This window comes from Pelecanus crispus, chromosome Z (assembly GCF_030463565.1).
Source record: "Pelecanus crispus isolate bPelCri1 chromosome Z, bPelCri1.pri, whole genome shotgun sequence".
Taxonomy (NCBI): Eukaryota; Metazoa; Chordata; class Aves; order Pelecaniformes; family Pelecanidae; genus Pelecanus; species Pelecanus crispus.
This window is the reverse complement of record NC_134676.1, coordinates 31830210-31846554: the sequence shown is the minus strand read 5'-3', so window position 1 is coordinate 31846554 and position 16345 is coordinate 31830210. Positions and strand designations below refer to the sequence as shown.

At 44.4% G+C, this 16345-nt stretch overlaps 1 protein-coding gene across 2 annotated transcripts in view; it reads left to right on the top strand.

Annotated features, from left to right (window-relative positions):
• The first annotated feature begins 1449 nt into the window (after positions 1-1449).
• The window catches only part of GLIS3 (GLIS family zinc finger 3), a 181494-nt gene continuing 166598 nt past the window's right edge, over positions 1450-16345 (top strand). For both annotated transcript variants that reach the window (XM_075726129.1, XM_075726128.1), the window contains exon 1: positions 1450-1834. In XM_075726129.1, the coding sequence (XP_075582244.1) occupies positions 1450-1834 (385 nt within the window). The remainder of the gene's footprint in view (positions 1835-16345) is intronic.

Below are 16345 nucleotides of genomic sequence, written 5' to 3'. Positions count from 1 at the left end.
GGATGTTTTGGTTTGGGTTTTTTTAACAGTTCACAGATGGAGAAAATTGAGACATTGTAGAATCATAGTAAGCAAAGGGTTAAGTATGATGGTTTTACGTGAAATTCAATCATGAATATACTGGTTATAATCTTATTGGCTTCAGTGGTGAAAATCTCATGTGCTGAAGGAAGAAGTTATGGTTCAGTGTTTTGCTGCAGCAAGTTCATCACACTTAATTAAAACCTTAATGTATACATGAATGAAAACCATAATTGAAGCCGTACTTAAGTTTTATTTCTGTGAACTTAATTTGTTTGTCTGAACAAGTTAATTAGGTACTGAGTCTATGATTGAACAAACTACTTAAACATGTGCTTAATGTTAAACGTATGAACCTAGTGATGAAAGTTGGGCATGTGCTGTTCAGCTGAGTTAGGGCTGAAATTACCCTATCTGTGCGGTATCTTAGCCCGGTGATCTATACTGACAAGTGGAGCTTTTGCCTACAAATCTTTTTTATGTCAGGAAATGTTTAGATCTAGTTGATTCTGCTTTGGGGTAGGTTGTGGCTGAGATGATCTCTCAAACCCCTTACCAGTCTTGTCTTCTAAGATTTAAATAACAGGAAAACATAAGTGACGAAAAGTCAGTGTTCAAAAATAATTGGTATAATTTGAAAGATGTCCCTGAAAATTTGCTACTGTATGATTACGTTTAAATTATGGGATATCTACAGGCTTACAATAAGCATCCGCTTTTGAAGTGATTGAAGTTATGTGTATGAATACTTCTGTGCCGTGCTTTCTTGCAATACTTTTCTATTGTGAAGTGCCACAGAGTTTGAAGGGCCGTAGAGGCATTTCTATGATTTTGCTGTTCCCTCTTAATTTTGTTGTATGCACATGCTTTAGAATGTGAACTGGTACCTTTTTCCTGTTTTGTCTGTATCTGCACAGCCCTGGCCTACTCTATGTGCTTTTCAGCACTACTTTAATTAACAGACTGAGGAGATGGCAGAAAAGGGGCGATAGCTGTGTTCATCCCAATGACAACTCCCTATCAGAGAGTCTTTTCACTCCTGGCTGCCTTCTTGCACTTGGTCAGCATTCACCTAATTTCATGGCTGGTTTAGCTAATGTGAAGGCAGCTGACCTTATTGCAAACTTCAGCTTTTGAAGAGGCAGGTTTTCTCCATGTTAGAGCTCTAAGTCATTGCTTGGCTTTGTTCTTTCTCCCTGACAGACCATATAGGGCTTGTACTTTGTTTCTTGTAACCAGTAATGTCACAAAGCTAACAGTCATGTGCAGTCCTCTTTCTTGTATTATTTACTACAAATCAATTATTTTTATTTATGTATTTCTTTAAACAGGCGTAATACACAATGGATTACTTACTGACTTTGGATTGATATCAGTCATAGCTGTGGGTCTGTAAAAACACACTTTGATTACATTCACTTCTTAAAAATGAATGGGAGGTCATGCAGTATGAGCCATCGGACAACAGGTATTCCTCATGGACCTAGGATGATCAGTGGACAGCAGATCCCACCTATCAGAGTTCATGCAGGAAAGCCCTACCCATCTTCAAATAGCAGCACCCCAAGCACAGCTATTGGAAACTTATCTGCCAGCCTGCACTTAAAGATGCCCCTTGGAGGAGGGGTGGCTCCTCAGAGCGACATCACTGACAGTACTATTCACTTTCCTGCTCTAAGTCCCAGGAAACAAGTGCTTACAAACGGGAAGCCTTTATTACAAGTCCCACAGCCCCCAGGACTGCCAGCCCCACAGTCTTTAAAGCCAAAACAGCAAGAACTTGGAAATACCTTCTCCCCATGCACAGGTGAAGGTAAGACTCCTTTTTCTATTGCTATTAGTAGTAGCATTTCTTCTCCAATATCACCTACCCGGATGGTATTGGTTTTAGTAGATGGAATCCAGTCTCTTCTTTATCACTGTCTTGCTACAAAGGAAGAGATACTGAAACTGATTATTCCCAGGGACTTTAATTACACAGCAGTTGCTCAGGATCCCTGAGTTGTCCTAAGATTCTTCATAAACAGCGTAGTTTGACTTTGCCTTGCTAACCTAACCTCTTGACTCAACAAATCCAGATGGTCATTTTATGTTCTGTGGCAACAGAATTTTGTGAGTCCTATCAGAAATACTCCTTCTTGGATGCATGAACACAGCTTTCAACTGGTGACTAACAGCTGCTTGCTGTTGAAAACAGCAATGTAGTCATGCTTTTTAGAGTGCTTAGGCTGAACAAGCTGTAAAGCACTTTGGAGCATATCTCAACCATAGATTTGCAGTCCATTTTTTGGAACCACTGTTTATGCTGTAGAAAATAATGATGCATAGCCCTCACAAAATTTGGAGGCTGGTCCTCTGTGAGAAAGCACCTGTGCATCAGAGATTTACCTATCTATGAGAAAGTACTTGACTGTCTGCTCTTGGGTCTTTGAAGTCAAAACAGAACTTTTAAGTTTTCAGTACTTCTTGACTTGTCATACTGGAGATAGGGATACTCTTTTGGAGAAGTTTTGGTGTCATACTGTTGAAACTGAATGTACATAGACATGAGAATTTAATGTATAGAAAATAATGAAATTGTTTAAAATACCAAGAAAAGCTTGGGTTGAGATCTGAGTGAAAATACAGAAAAGGGGACAGATTTCCCATTTTCTTCCAAATGCGTTGCTTCCCTCCATTTTCTCTTTTTCTTCACTACTTCCCTTTGAAAACTTAGGAAATCCATGCTTTTTCAGCAAGGCTTACAGGCTTGAAATCAGTATCGTTTCAGAACAAGTTGAAAGTTAACTGCATGCTTGAGTGCTCTGCTGAGTCAGACCAGTGGTAATGCATATACATATTCATTGCGTGACCTCTGAGATCACCGTCTGGTGCTTGCTTTGGTGGTGGTGGTGGGTGTAATTCACAGCATACAGCTTTAAGCTTCTGCTACATGGAAGAGAGGTGGACTCCTCACATGATGAGCTTTGGAGGAGCTTTTCTCTCTCTCTCTCACTACAGGTAAAGCCTGATTCCTGCTGTCTTCAAAATGACAGGTGTGAAACCAGGGAATCCATGCTGAGATCTATAAAATAGCCCTATAAAACAGCTAATCCACCTGCAGTATGTGTGGCAGAGCAGCATCACAGGGTGAAGACAGCATCACCTAGTTTAATGCCCTTGGTTTCAGGATTTTGATCTGCTGTGCCTGACCTCTTTGTTCCCAGCGAGTCATTTCCATTTTTACTTCTTGGCCTGATTAGCTCTCACATATGTAAAGTAGTCTGCTATTTTGGGGGATAGCGAGCAGAGAATTCAGCTGAAGGGCAGGCATTAAGGAAGCTTATGTATAAACAGTGCTGGTTAGACAAGATACTGTGGACTTCAGATACGATGGACGTCAGATTCTGTGTTTCTGTGGATTGGGATTAGTAATTCCTCATGCTTTAAAGTTCTTGTTATTAGCAGGACTACTTACAGAGTTGAAGATTATGCGTGCTGGGAACGTTCCTGCTATGGAAGAGCTAAGTCTCATTCATTTGGTCATGTCCAGATAATTTTCTGACTTTGAACCTTGCTATGCTGTATAAAGCATACCATGTATGTAAACAAGACTGTAAACTTTATAAAACTATCCATGTAGTTTATGCTTGTGCAGCTCTTAAGTATTTTGTCCTTTTCTAGTGGTGGGTACATGGAGGGAAATGTCTTTTGGTAGGTACTTACTTTAGTTAAAACTTCACCTCAAGAAGACAACAATTTTCCTTTTACAGTTGTCTCTGTATCAGTTACAGAGGTTTGCACTATTCAAAGTTGTTTTTTTGTAATTTTTTGGTTTTTTTACTTTAAAACACATGGGATAGTAAAAGCAGCAAGATACGTGACAAAATTACTTGTTGGTGGTTTTGGAATAGTTTCCTTGCATTCTTTCAATAAGGGATAAAACATTAAAAAAAAAAAACCAAACCCAGCCCAGGAGATTCAGTTCAGGATGGAGGAAAGAACAGAATATTTTTGGGCAATCCAGCTGTGTGCCTTGTTTTGCACAGAGGGTTTTTTTTTTTTTTTTTGACAGGAGGTGGTGCTGAGTGCACAAAAAGAGAATGTAATACTGCAGTACCCACAACACGCAGAGTGTCTTTACTTTGCATGAAGACTCTCTTGATCTTGTATAATGTTACAAAGCTTTGAAAAGAGTTGATTTTCAGAAAGGATGCCACCTAAGTCACATTATGAGAAACTGTTACGCTTTTGTGCGTGATGAGAACCTGAAGCACATTGTGCTGTGTTACTGTATGGAGAAAAAAAGCAAGTCTGAACATGCACGGGTATACATCCCTGATTTCAGTTACTTTACCTCCTGTGTGGTACCAATGGTTCAGTATGCTTTCTAGTACTATGTTGTGTATATGAAAAATAAAATAGTATAATGGTGGATTTTTTTTAGTGTAGAAAAATGTGCTAGTGCAAGTGGGGTGGTTGGGGTTTTTTTTGCTAGGAATGTACACTTTTGTGTACCCATATTAGATATTTTCACATAGAAATTAGGTGCAAAATTCCGGCATAACAGTACACATATTTGGATTGGAAATCTAGTCTCTCATTTTGTTTGATATGCGTATTTGACCACTTCTTGTAAATAATTGTTTTCACACCTTTTAGATTTACTCAGGCCTAGAAAGAGATCTTTACTGACAGTATCTGCTGAGGTGAAAGTGAGCTAGAGAGACATCAGGCAGGAATGAGCAGAAAGGGGAAAAAGGTGAGAACAGTAAAGGAAGACACAAGACGATAACCTGGCCAGCACTGGTCTTCAACTTCTCTCATCAATGCAGATCTTTTGACAGAAGTCTTGTAATGAAAAATAATATCATTTAAAAAATCCAGCTTTCTACTGAGTGTTCTATTAAGAAAGTAATTTTTTTAAAAGTATGTAAATTTCAAATAGTTCAAATTAGAACTGTGATCTAAATGTAATGATGTCCAAAAGTTACGTATTCAAGGATTTACTACCAGCATATCTGCACTTTATACATACCAGAATAGTATTTTGTTTTCTGGAAAACCTAGTAGCTGTTCTTACCTCTTGTCTTCTTCACTCCTCTGTGTAGACAATGAACTCGTGAGCGTGGGACTGAGACTATGTTCAGACATATCCGTAGTGTTCACATGTCTCATGTAGTAATAAAAATCCGAGCTTTCTGAAAGGACCAATATGTTCAACACCTATACTAATTTCTCTTACTCAGTGAATGAAAACATGTTTTTGAAGTCCATCAAGAGGTATTAGAGATAAGTATATCCCTGCTGGTGTAGGTAGTTGTGGAAGGCGGTTGTAGGAGTAGTTGGGGAGAACACCTTGTATTTCTCCCGCAGCATTATTTGTAAGCACCGCTGGAGGGAGGGTCTTGCTGGCAGAGTTGGATCCTTGGGTCTGAATCGCTGTGATCACACTTAACATGATGGCTGTTCATTCAAAGCTTAGGAGTGGATTTTCCTGTCCTGTAAGACAATACATTGTAGCCTTAAAGCAGCTTGGATTTGGCTGATGGAAAAGTTCCACTGTGACTGAAATTCTGAGCTGAGGTGCTGTTGGTGGAGGTGGTGCAGCTGCTGCACCTCCAGCCACCGTGCTCATAGCCTGGTGGGGAGGTCCAACATGGGTGTGGGGAGGGGAGAGGCAGCCTGTCAGCCTGGCTTTTGGTCAGCCTGGCTTTTGGTCATCCTTATTGTGATTGTGGTTTGAGCTGGTATGTTTGGCAAGACTTTCTAGAAATTGTAAGCAGCTGTCAGTCATGAGAGCCATCTCCTTGCATCCCCCATTCTCCCTGGCAGCAGGTGACACTACACACGTGGGGAGTTCAAGCCTTGGAAACCAGTCTGACTCTTTGTTCCACCCTGACTGCTCTGCAAAAACCAGTGTAGTCAGTGTGTGGGTATGTGACTTAGACTATGTAATAGTTATGAAGAGTTGACATGAAAATACTTGAGATGGGACTTGAAGAAGCAAATCTGGACATTTGTTTATAGGAAATGCAGAAACTTGTGCAGATAGGCACGGACCCCTCTTGTTCTCCTTTCCAGGGCCATTGCAGACAGCTGTCGTCTTCCGTTTCTGTGGTTCCTGCAGAGTTAAGTTGTTTCTTGACATGAAAAGTCATTGTGTATTTTATTTCCTATTTTCTTGCAAAAATGATTGTAAATTTTTTCTAGTAAAATGAGTCAGCTAATGTTCATGTGTAAGATGAGCATGTTTCCTATTGGAGATTATTAAGACTCTTCCTTATCCTGGAAATAGCTGACAGGCATTAAATCTTGGGGTTGGGATTTTTTTCTTTTTTCGCAGAGCCTCTGGAAGAAGCAGCAGCTCCAGTGCTGCTAAGCTGTGTGAGAACTGTGAACTTGGTCGGGGAGGATCATTTGTCTCCTGTTGTCGAGAGCCTTGTTTCACTTTTGAACAATAACTGCACAGGTCTGTGAGGAGTGTTACATGCAGAAGTGTTAATCAGTAAGCAGCTTGAGCCACACTTGAAATCTCTTTAACATACTTATTTTGCTCTCTAGTACTATTGGTTTTATGTGTCAGTTGGCGCAGTCTGAAAAAAGATGTTCATCAGTATTCTGTGCAGTTCCTTACGCAGAAAGCTTGACCCGGGACTTACTTTCTTTTTCAGTTGTTTTCTATAATCAATTGTCAGCAGTTTTAAAGCCGGGTTATTGACAATGTTTAGGTACAGCAAAGTGATTAAGTGATAATGATCTTAGTTTTTTCCAGCATTACACATTTTCCAGCTTTGCATATGCTTCAGTGGCCTTGATATGCTTGAAAAACAACACAGGATACATCAAGGCAAGGAAATCATTACTTGCGGCTCTGGCAGTTGTTGGGGAAATCCATTCTGAAGACTGTAGGGATGGGTCTTGGTGGATTCTTTTGTCTGGTCTAGGACTTTCCAAAAGGGCACAGCTGAGAGCATGAGACTCCCCGTGTTTAATTCTGCAATTAGGTTTAGGGTCTGGATGACCAGCAATCCTGGTCAGGTTTGAGAAGGTTCACTGTGGTTCTTGGTGTGCCTCTCATAGAATGTACAAGAGGTTTAATTCATTTTTATGTAAAAGGTGGTGCTCAGATTCCTGTTGCAATATATTCCTTTGGAGTGCTTATTTCAAGTTAATTTTTTTTTTTTCCTGTCTGTCATGTTTCAGGCCTGGTTCAACTCCTGAACACAAATGTTGTTCAGGCAGCTCTTGAACACAAATGATGGAAGGCAGTCATTTACATTGACTTTGACTCTGTACTTTTAGAGTCTTAAGCATTCGGAATTTTGTTTAAGAACAAAATGTTTAAGAAAATAAAAATAGCTGGTAATGCCAAAAAGCATGTTGGGCTATGTGTTATAAAGGCCCCAGGCAACTTACAAAAATTCCCTGAAGAGTGTTAGGCTTAATGCCAAAAAGGATCTACTTTACACAGGAACTGTAAAATCCCTCAAGAGTATTAGGCATATTGCCAACACTTACCATTCTGTGTTAAGAGTGTAATTTAACTTCTCTCATACCCAGCCTTATACCTTTATCCTCTGCTTTGTGGGCCTGGACAGTAAGTTTTAAAATTAATTGCAGCTATCCAAAATACAGTATAGTGAAGGGGTAGATTTAAGTAAAGCTCATATTTTATAATATTCTTAGACCAAATATTATTCTTTCAGACTGGGGCAAACCAGTTGAAGGTGATGAGTTGTATTTATCAATAGCTTTATGACACCTGTTTCCACCATGACAACAGCTTGCTGTTGTCAATAGCATCCAAGGAGTATCGCCAGCTGGAAGGCTGCAAAGAAAGCATGGGTAAGGTGGATGGGGGGGTACACCAAGCTCACAACCCCATGGGCAACCTCTGGTGGAGACCTCAGTATGCTTTTGAATGTCCTCCCCAGCAAAATTCCCAAAGGATAAAATCAAGGCAGATGTACCTTCCTGAGAGGGTGACTTTTCCAGGAATGTAGCATTTCCTTTTTTTTTCCCTCTGTCAGTGATTAAAGGATGTTTCTGCATCTGCACTTATATCGTCCTAAAAATGGCTAATGAATTTTGTATCCTCCTTTAAGTTTGCAGAGAGGAAAATCTGATGCCTCCAGTCAAGCCATCATAAACAAGCAAACCAAAACAGGCCAAAAGATTGTATTTTCACTTTACTTTGTTTGAGAATCTTCAGCTTAGTGCATGATTTTTCAGTTTTGTTTTATCACCAGGAGGTGGCACTAACAAAAGCTGTTCCCATACAGAGAGATGCAGGTTTCAGCCACCCTTTTATAGGGGGAAATTTGGAATAAAAATCCAGTTAAAATATGAAAGTACTGGAAGTTTTGTACCTGAAAATTCTTGAAAACTGCGTAGAGGCCACCTCTCTCTCTGCGTGAATTAAGATTTTGGTGTATTTTGGTGTGAATATGGGTAAGTCACTTAAATTTGCTGTGCCTTTATTCTTTTCATTGGCAAATTTTGGATAAGTTACTTTTACATTTATACAGTCCTGTGAGATCTCCACTTGAAATGCAATTTATTGATGACAAACACAAAATTAATTTCAGGGCTGCATGTGCACCTACAGAGAGAGAACAGATTGGTTGTGCCTTTATGTGGAGGAGCAAGGGGCCAAAAAGCAGCCTGGTGCACAGCTAAACATAGTTGTGTGCAAATACTGAATTTTGCAGATGGATTTGGCTTTTTTGTACATTATCATTGTGTTCTTCCTGAACTATACTGCCTTTCCTAGCAGTGCTATAAGATGATCTTCACCACGGTAATGTGTTCCTTCATTTGGTCCCCACTGCTGCAGAAGTGTTTAATGATGGTGAACAGGAAGCATACCAACTGCTTGCTTTGTTTTAGCTGCTCCCTCCTACCTGTCACCCATGGAAAACAATGAGAAGAGAAGCTGCTCTTCTGACATCTATTCTGTACATAAAGTGCAAAAAAGGTCTTTCATTTGCTTTCAGGGTTCTCGCACAGTTGTAAATACCTGGAATAGTCCTGCAAGGATCAGGGAGTGCGAGAGGGAGACAGACTGGTGGAGCTGCACCCGACCGTCCCTGGGGCCAGGGCAGCAGGCGGAGGCCCCACAAGGAGCGGAGGATCCCCTGCCCTCTTGCCGGCAAGCAGAAGGAGGGGATCCAAGAGATGGGGGGGAATGGAAACAGGTCCCTGCGCGGGGAGGCAGGCGAATCCCCTCCCAGCCTCCCTCACCTTCCCAGCTGCCCTCACATAACAGGTATGGGGCTCTGGGAGTTGAGGGCCAGGCAAGCGGGGAGGGAGGTGAAGGCGAAGGTCCAGCCAGGGGCAGGGGGTTGCCGAGGGCCAGTCGGTCAGCCCCATGGATCACGACTGCCCCTGTTAAGAAAAAAAGGAGGGTAATTGTGGTGGGTGATTCCCTCCTGCGGGGAACTGAGGGCCCAATCTGCCGTCCGGACCCATCTCACAGGGAAGTCTGCCGCCTCCCTGGGGCCCGGGTTAGGGACGTTACTAGGAAACTCCCCGACCTCGTGTGGCCCTCCGATTATTGCCTGTTGCTGGTTGTACAGGTGGGCAGTGATGAGATTGCACATAGAAGTCCTAAGGCAATGAAGAAGGACTTCAGGGCGCTGGGACGATTGGTCACAGGATCGGGAGCGCAGGTAGTGTTTTCCTCAATCCCGTCAGCGGCAGTTAAGAGTGCTGAAAGGAATGGAAAAACTCACCTGATTAACAGGTGGCTCAGAGGCTGGTGCCATCGGTGGAATTTTGTTTTTTTTGATCACGGGGAGGTTTACATGGCACTGGGCCTGCTGGCAGCTGATGGAGATCAGCTGTCTCCAAAGGGGAAAAGGATCCTCGCTCATGAGTTGGCAGGACTCATTGAGAGGGCTTTAAACTAGGTTTGAAGGGGGAAGGGGATATAAATGGGGCCACAAGTGAGGAGCCCAGGGGCAGCATGGCAACAGTGGGGGCGAAATCGATAGCCCAGCTCAAGGGCATCTGCACCAATGCGCGTAGCATGGGCAACAAACAGGAGGAGCTGGAAGGCCTTGTGCAGCAGGATGGCTATGACATAGTCGCCATCACAGAAACATGGTGGGATGACTCTTATGACTGGAGTGCTGCACTGGATGGCTATAAGCTCTTCAGAAGGGATAGGCAGGGAAGGAGAGGCGATGGGGTCGCTCTGTATGTTAGGGAGTGTTTTGACTGTATAGAGCTCAACAGTGGTGATGACAAGGTCGAGTGCTTATGGGTAGGGATGAGGGGGAAGGCCAGCAAGGCAGATGTCCTGCTGGGAGTCTGCTATAGACCACCCAGCCAGGATGTAGAGATAGATGAAGCGTTCTACAAGCTGCTGGCAGAAGTCTCACAATCACTAGCCCTTGTTCTCATGGGGGACTTCAACTTGCTGGACATCTGCTGGAAATACAACACAGCAGAGAGGAAACAAGCGGTGTTCCTCAGGGCTCTGTTTTGGGGCCAGCCTTGTTTAATATCTTTATCAATGATCTAGATGAGGGGATTGAGTGCACCCTCAGTAAGTTTGCACATGACACCAAGTTGGGTGGGAGTGTCAATCTGCTGGAGGGTAGGAAGGCCCTGCAGAGGGACCTGGACAGGCTGGTTGGATGGGCCGAGGCCAACTGTATGAGGTTCAACAAGGCCAAGGTTCAACAAGTGCTGGGTCCTGCACGTGGGTCACAACAAGCCCATGCAACGCTACAGGCTTGGGGAGGAGTGGCTGGAAAGCTGCCTGGCCAAAAAGCACTTGGGGGTGTTGGTCGACAGCCGGCTGAACATGAGCCAGCAGTGTGCCCAGGTGGCCAAGAAGGCCAACAGCATCCTGGCTCGTATGAGGAATAGTGTGGCCAGCAGGAGCAGGGAGGTGATTGTCCCCCTGTACTCGGTGCTGGTGAGGCTGCACCTGGAATACTGTGTCCAGTTTTGGGCCCCTCACTACAAGAAAGACATTGAGGTGCTGGAGCGTGTTCAGAGAAGGGCAACGAAGCTGGTGAAGGGTCCGGAGCACAGGTCTTATGAGGAGCATCTGAGGGAACTGGGGTTGTTTAGTGTGGAGAAGAGGAGGCTGAGGGGAGACCTTATGGCTCTCTACAACTACCTGAAAGGAGGTTGTAGTGAGGTGGGTGTTGGTCTCTTCTCCCAAGTAGTTAGCGATAGGATGAGAGGAAATGGGCTCAAGCTGCGCCAGGGGAGGTTTAGGTTGGATATTAGGAAAAATTTCTTCATGATAAGGGTAGTCAAGCATTGGAACAGGCTGCCCAGAGAGGTGGTGGAGTTACCATCCCTGGAAGTGTTCAGAAAAGGGGTAGACGTGGCACTTTGGGACTTGGTTTAGTCTAGTCTACCCTTGATTGGTTTAGTGTGGACTTCGTAATGTTAGGTTAATGGTTGGACTGGATGATCTTAAAGGTCTTTTCCAACCTAAACGATTCTATGATTCTATGATTCTATGACTCAGTGATCCTTATGGGTCCCTTCCAAGTTGAGATATGCTGTGATTCTGTGATTCTATAATTCCTCTGTGAATAAAAGCGGCAATTGTCTGCAGCTATTACTTTTTTTTCTGTTCTATTTTACTGGTCTTTCTGAAGCTGAATTTGATAATTAGTTCTGCCTTAGAGTTCAAGGAAGCTAGGGGTATTGGTATGACTTTTTTTTAAAGGACCGTGCTGACGTGTTTGAACTTTGGCTTAGCTTGGACAATAAACTGTTTTAAAATGTATCTGACCTGTTTCTAACTGGGTTATAAATAGTCTGCACGTGTTCCTTTGTCTGTGTTTCTGTACCACTTAAACCTTTCAGGTTAAATTTCATCCCACTGAGGTGTTTGCAGGCATTGCAAGTTACCTTCTACTTGAATTAGTGGAGTGTGTCCTTCACTGCTAGTTCTAAGAGTGTAGATGACCTTTTCAGCAGACTTGAGATACCGCCTTAGTATGTACTGGGTGCAGCAGGTGGGGCATTGGGCAGGGAATGCAGAGATGCAGATGTAAAAACATGGCTCAGTTGATGTTGTTGTCGAAATTCAGTATACACATCAGCATGGCAGAATTTTATTTTGGTCTTTGTTGTGGTAGTTGCTGCTGGAGCTTCTTGAACTGTTTTGTCCCATTTTAGCTCTATGTCCCCCTGTTCTCACTCTCCCTATTTGTGTCTCTTCTCTGTTTGGATTCATGGTGAACAGGTTATTTATTTTGTGTTTACCCAGTGACAGACACAACTACTGCTGCAGCCTCTCGGCATTACTGCAATGCAAGTCACAATGACAGTGACGAAAATATAATACATAGTGATGGGTGTGATGAGTCTATAGTGAATAAGTAAATGGGGTTATTATTCTCCCTTGAACAAAAAATTTTAAATGTGGTATTAACTGTAAGGTGCCAGAACAAATGTACTGCCATGAAACGCTTACTGTAGTTTTTTAAACTGTATTAATATGAACTGCAGCAGCCAAGTGTGTTTTTTTATCTTTTCTCTGCCATGGTAAACTCATTTGGTAAACAGAATTATGGCAAAATAGTTATTATTGACTGCTGTGGCTTTACCAGTGAAACATGTTCGATGGTAAAGTGGTATTACTTTTGTATTTCAGCAAAGAAACATTCTTCAGTTCTGGTGGCTCTAGGTGGGATTTTGATCGCCTAATTTATCTTTGATAGTTGATATTGCAAAACCAATAAACACTTTCTCTTCATTGTCTTAAAACAGAAATCTAGATTATTCATAAAGGGGGGAAATTTTTTTGAGACTGGGTGAACAGCTAGAGAAGTTTGTTTTCTGCATCCAACCATCATATTTATGGGGCTAAGGCAAATACTGCCATTTTATACTGATGTTTATGAAATTCTGCTGGTGGCAAGCATGCCCTTCAGCTGTTTTGTGGCTGGTGGTTCTAGAGAGATTTAGGAGGTAGGACTGGAAGTGTTTGGGTGTCACAGGACTACATTTGCTGCTGAAGCTGATTAACTGTTGAATTGTTTTTAGAAGTTGGAAGTCAGCTCCATATCTGCCCCAGAATGGGAAGGGGATGTAAGGAACACATCTCACATCACAAAAGGCAGGAGGGCCTGGGGCAGGAGCAGGGAATGAGCTTTTTCTGTCTCTGAGCCTTTTCCCTCAGTCTCATGATACAGGATACAGCTGATATGCAGGCCCTTGTGAAAAAAAAAACCCAACCAACCAACCAAAAAACCACATGTCCAGGCAATATTCTCCAGATGCGGCTTGAAACGGAACTTTTTCTTCTGATAAAAATCTCAGTTCATTGGGGTTTTATGTGGTCAGTTCTACAGATACCACACAGTTGATAAAATCACTGGTTTAAGTGGTTTTCACTGGGCTGTATAGGGAAATCTATGCCTGTTTAGTCTAACCATTTGACACATTAATAGGCTGAAGCAGAATATGGTTCACTTTTGCTACTGCTGTCTTTTTACACACACACACACAGCCACCCACCCACCCACCCACCCCATTTTAAAAGCCTTCATGACAAGATGATCAGAAAGAGGAATTCCTTTCTGGAGCAATTACCTTATTCTGTGGTGGAAGTTGGTCCATTCAACTCCTATCATTAATTTTGTTGTCTGCTTAGGCCGAGCCAGTATTTGGACAGTTAGGACATTAGCAAATGCTTTGCTAATTGAGTAACTTAGACTTTTTTTTTTTTTCTGTTGTGGATGCATATCATTCAGATTTCAATGAATGAATGAATAAGAGCACTGCAATATGTTTCTTCTGACAGGATATTTGAAATTGCATAAATTGGCAGTTGTTGCAGGCGGGACTCATTGAGAGGGCTTTAAACTAGGTTTGAAGGGGGAAGGGGATATAAACAGGCCCGCTAGTAAGGAGCCCAGGGGCGGCATGGCAACATTGGGGGCAAAATCGACAGCCCAGCTTAAGTGCATGTACAGCAATGCACGTAGCATGGGCAACAAACAGGAGGAGCTGGAGGCCCTGGTGCAGCAGGATGGCTATGACATAGTCGCCATCACGGAAACGTGGTGGGACGACTCTCATGACTGGAGTGCTGCACTGGAGGGCTATAAGCTCTTCAGAAGGGATAGGCAGGGTAGGAAAGGCGGTGGGGTGGCTCTGTATGTTAGGGAGTGTTTCGACTGCATAGAGCTTGACAGTGGTGATGACAAGGTGGAATGCTTATGGGTAAGGATGAGGGGGAAGGCTGGAAAGGCGGATGTCCTGTTGGGAGTCTGCTATAGACCACCCAACCAGGAGGTAGAGGTAGATGAGGCATTCTATAAGCGGCTGGCAGAAGTGTCGCAATCGCTAGCCCTTGTTCTCATGGGGGACTTCAACTTGCCAGACATCTGCTGGAAATACCACACAGCAGAGAGGCAGCAGTCTTGGAAGTTCCTAGAGCATGTGGGGGATAACTTTCTAATGCAGCTGGTAAGCGAGCCTACCAGGGGAGGTGCCCCGCTTGACCTGCTGTTTACCAACAGAGAAGGGCTTGTGGGAGATGTCGAGGTCGGAGGCCGTCTCGGGCTTAGCGACCACGACATGATAAAGTTCTCAATTTTGGGTGATGCTAAGCGGAGGGGCACCAAAACTATTACCATGGACTTCCGGAGGGCAGACTTTGCCCTCTTCAGGACCCTGGTTGGGAAAGTCCCTTGGGAGGCGGTCCTGAAGGGCAAAGGGGTCCAGGAAGGCTGGGCCCTCTTCAAGAAGGAAGTCTTAAGGGCGCAGGAGCGGGCTGTCCCCGTGTGTCGTAAGACCAACCGGAGGGGAAATCGACCGGCCTGGCTGAATAGGGAGCTTTTGCGGGGACTCAGGGAAAAAAGGAGAGTCTACCGCCTTTGGCAGAAGGGGCGGGCAGCTCAGGAGGAGTACAGGGATCTTGTTAGGTCCTGCAGGGAGGAAATTAGAAAGGCAAAAGCCCAGCTAGAACTCAATCTGGCCAGTGCTGTAAAAGACAATAAAAAATGCTTTTATAAGTACATCAGCAATAAAAGGAGAGCCAAGGAGGATCTCCATTCTTTGCTGGATGTGGGGGGGAACATTGTCACCGAGGACAAGGAAAAGGCTGAAGTACTTAACGCCTTCTTTGCCTCTGTGTTCAACAGCCAGACCGGTCATCCCCAGGGTACTCAGGCCCTTGAGCAAGAGGATAGGGATAGGGACAGGGACCAGAATGGAGCCCTCATAGTCCAGGAGGAAGCAGTTAATGACCTGCTATGCCACCTGGACGCTTACAAGTCTATGGGGCCGGATGGGATCCACCCAAGAGTACTGAGGGAGCTGGCAGAGGAGCTTGCCAAGCCACTTTCCATCGTCTATCAACAGTCCTGGTTAACAGGGGAGGTCCCTGATGACTGGAGGCTTGCCAATGTGACGCCCATCTACAAGAAGGGCCGGAAGGAGGACCCGGGGAACTACAGGCCTGTCAGCCTGACCTCGGTGCTGGGGAAGATTATGGAGAGGTTCATCTTGAGCGAACTCCACAGGCAAGTACAGGTCAACCAGGGGATCAGGCCCAGCCAGCATGGGTTCACAAAAGGCAGGTCCTGCTTGACCAACCTGATCTCCTTCTATGACCTGGTGACCCGCCTGGTAGATGATGGAAAGGCTGTGGATGTCATCTACCTCGACTTTAGCAAAGCTTTTGACACCGTCTCGCATAATATCCTCCTCGGGAAGCTGGCAGCTCACGGCTTAGACAGGCATACTCTTCGCTGGGTAAAGAACTGGTTGGGTGGCCGAGCCCAGAGAGTAGTGATAAATGGTGTTAAGTCCAGTTGGTGGCCGGTCACGAGCGGTGTTCCCCAGGGCTCTGTTTTAGGGCCAGTCTTGTTCAATATCTTTATCAATGATCTGGATGAGGGGATCGAGTGCACCCTCAGTAAGTTTGCAGACGACACCAAATTGGGTGGGAGTGTCGATCTGCTCGAGGGTAGGATGGCCCTGCAGAGGGACCTGGACAGGCTGGATCGATGGGCCGTGGCCAACTGTATGAGGTTCAACAAGGCCAAGTGCCGGGTCCTGCACGTGGGTCACAACAAGCCCATGCAACGCTACAGGCTTGGGGAGGAGTGGCTGGAAAGCTGCCTGGCCGAAAAGGACCTGGGGGTGTTAGTAGATAGCCGGCTGAACATGAGCCAGCAGTGTGCCCAGGTGGCCAAGAAGGCCAACAGCATCCTGGCTTGTATCAGGAATGCTGTGGCCAGCAGGAGCAGGGAGGTGATTGTCCCCCTGTACTCGGCGCTGGTGAGGCCGCACCTGGAATACTGTGTCCAGTTTTGGGCCCCTCAGTACAAGAAGGACATTGAGGTGCTGGAGC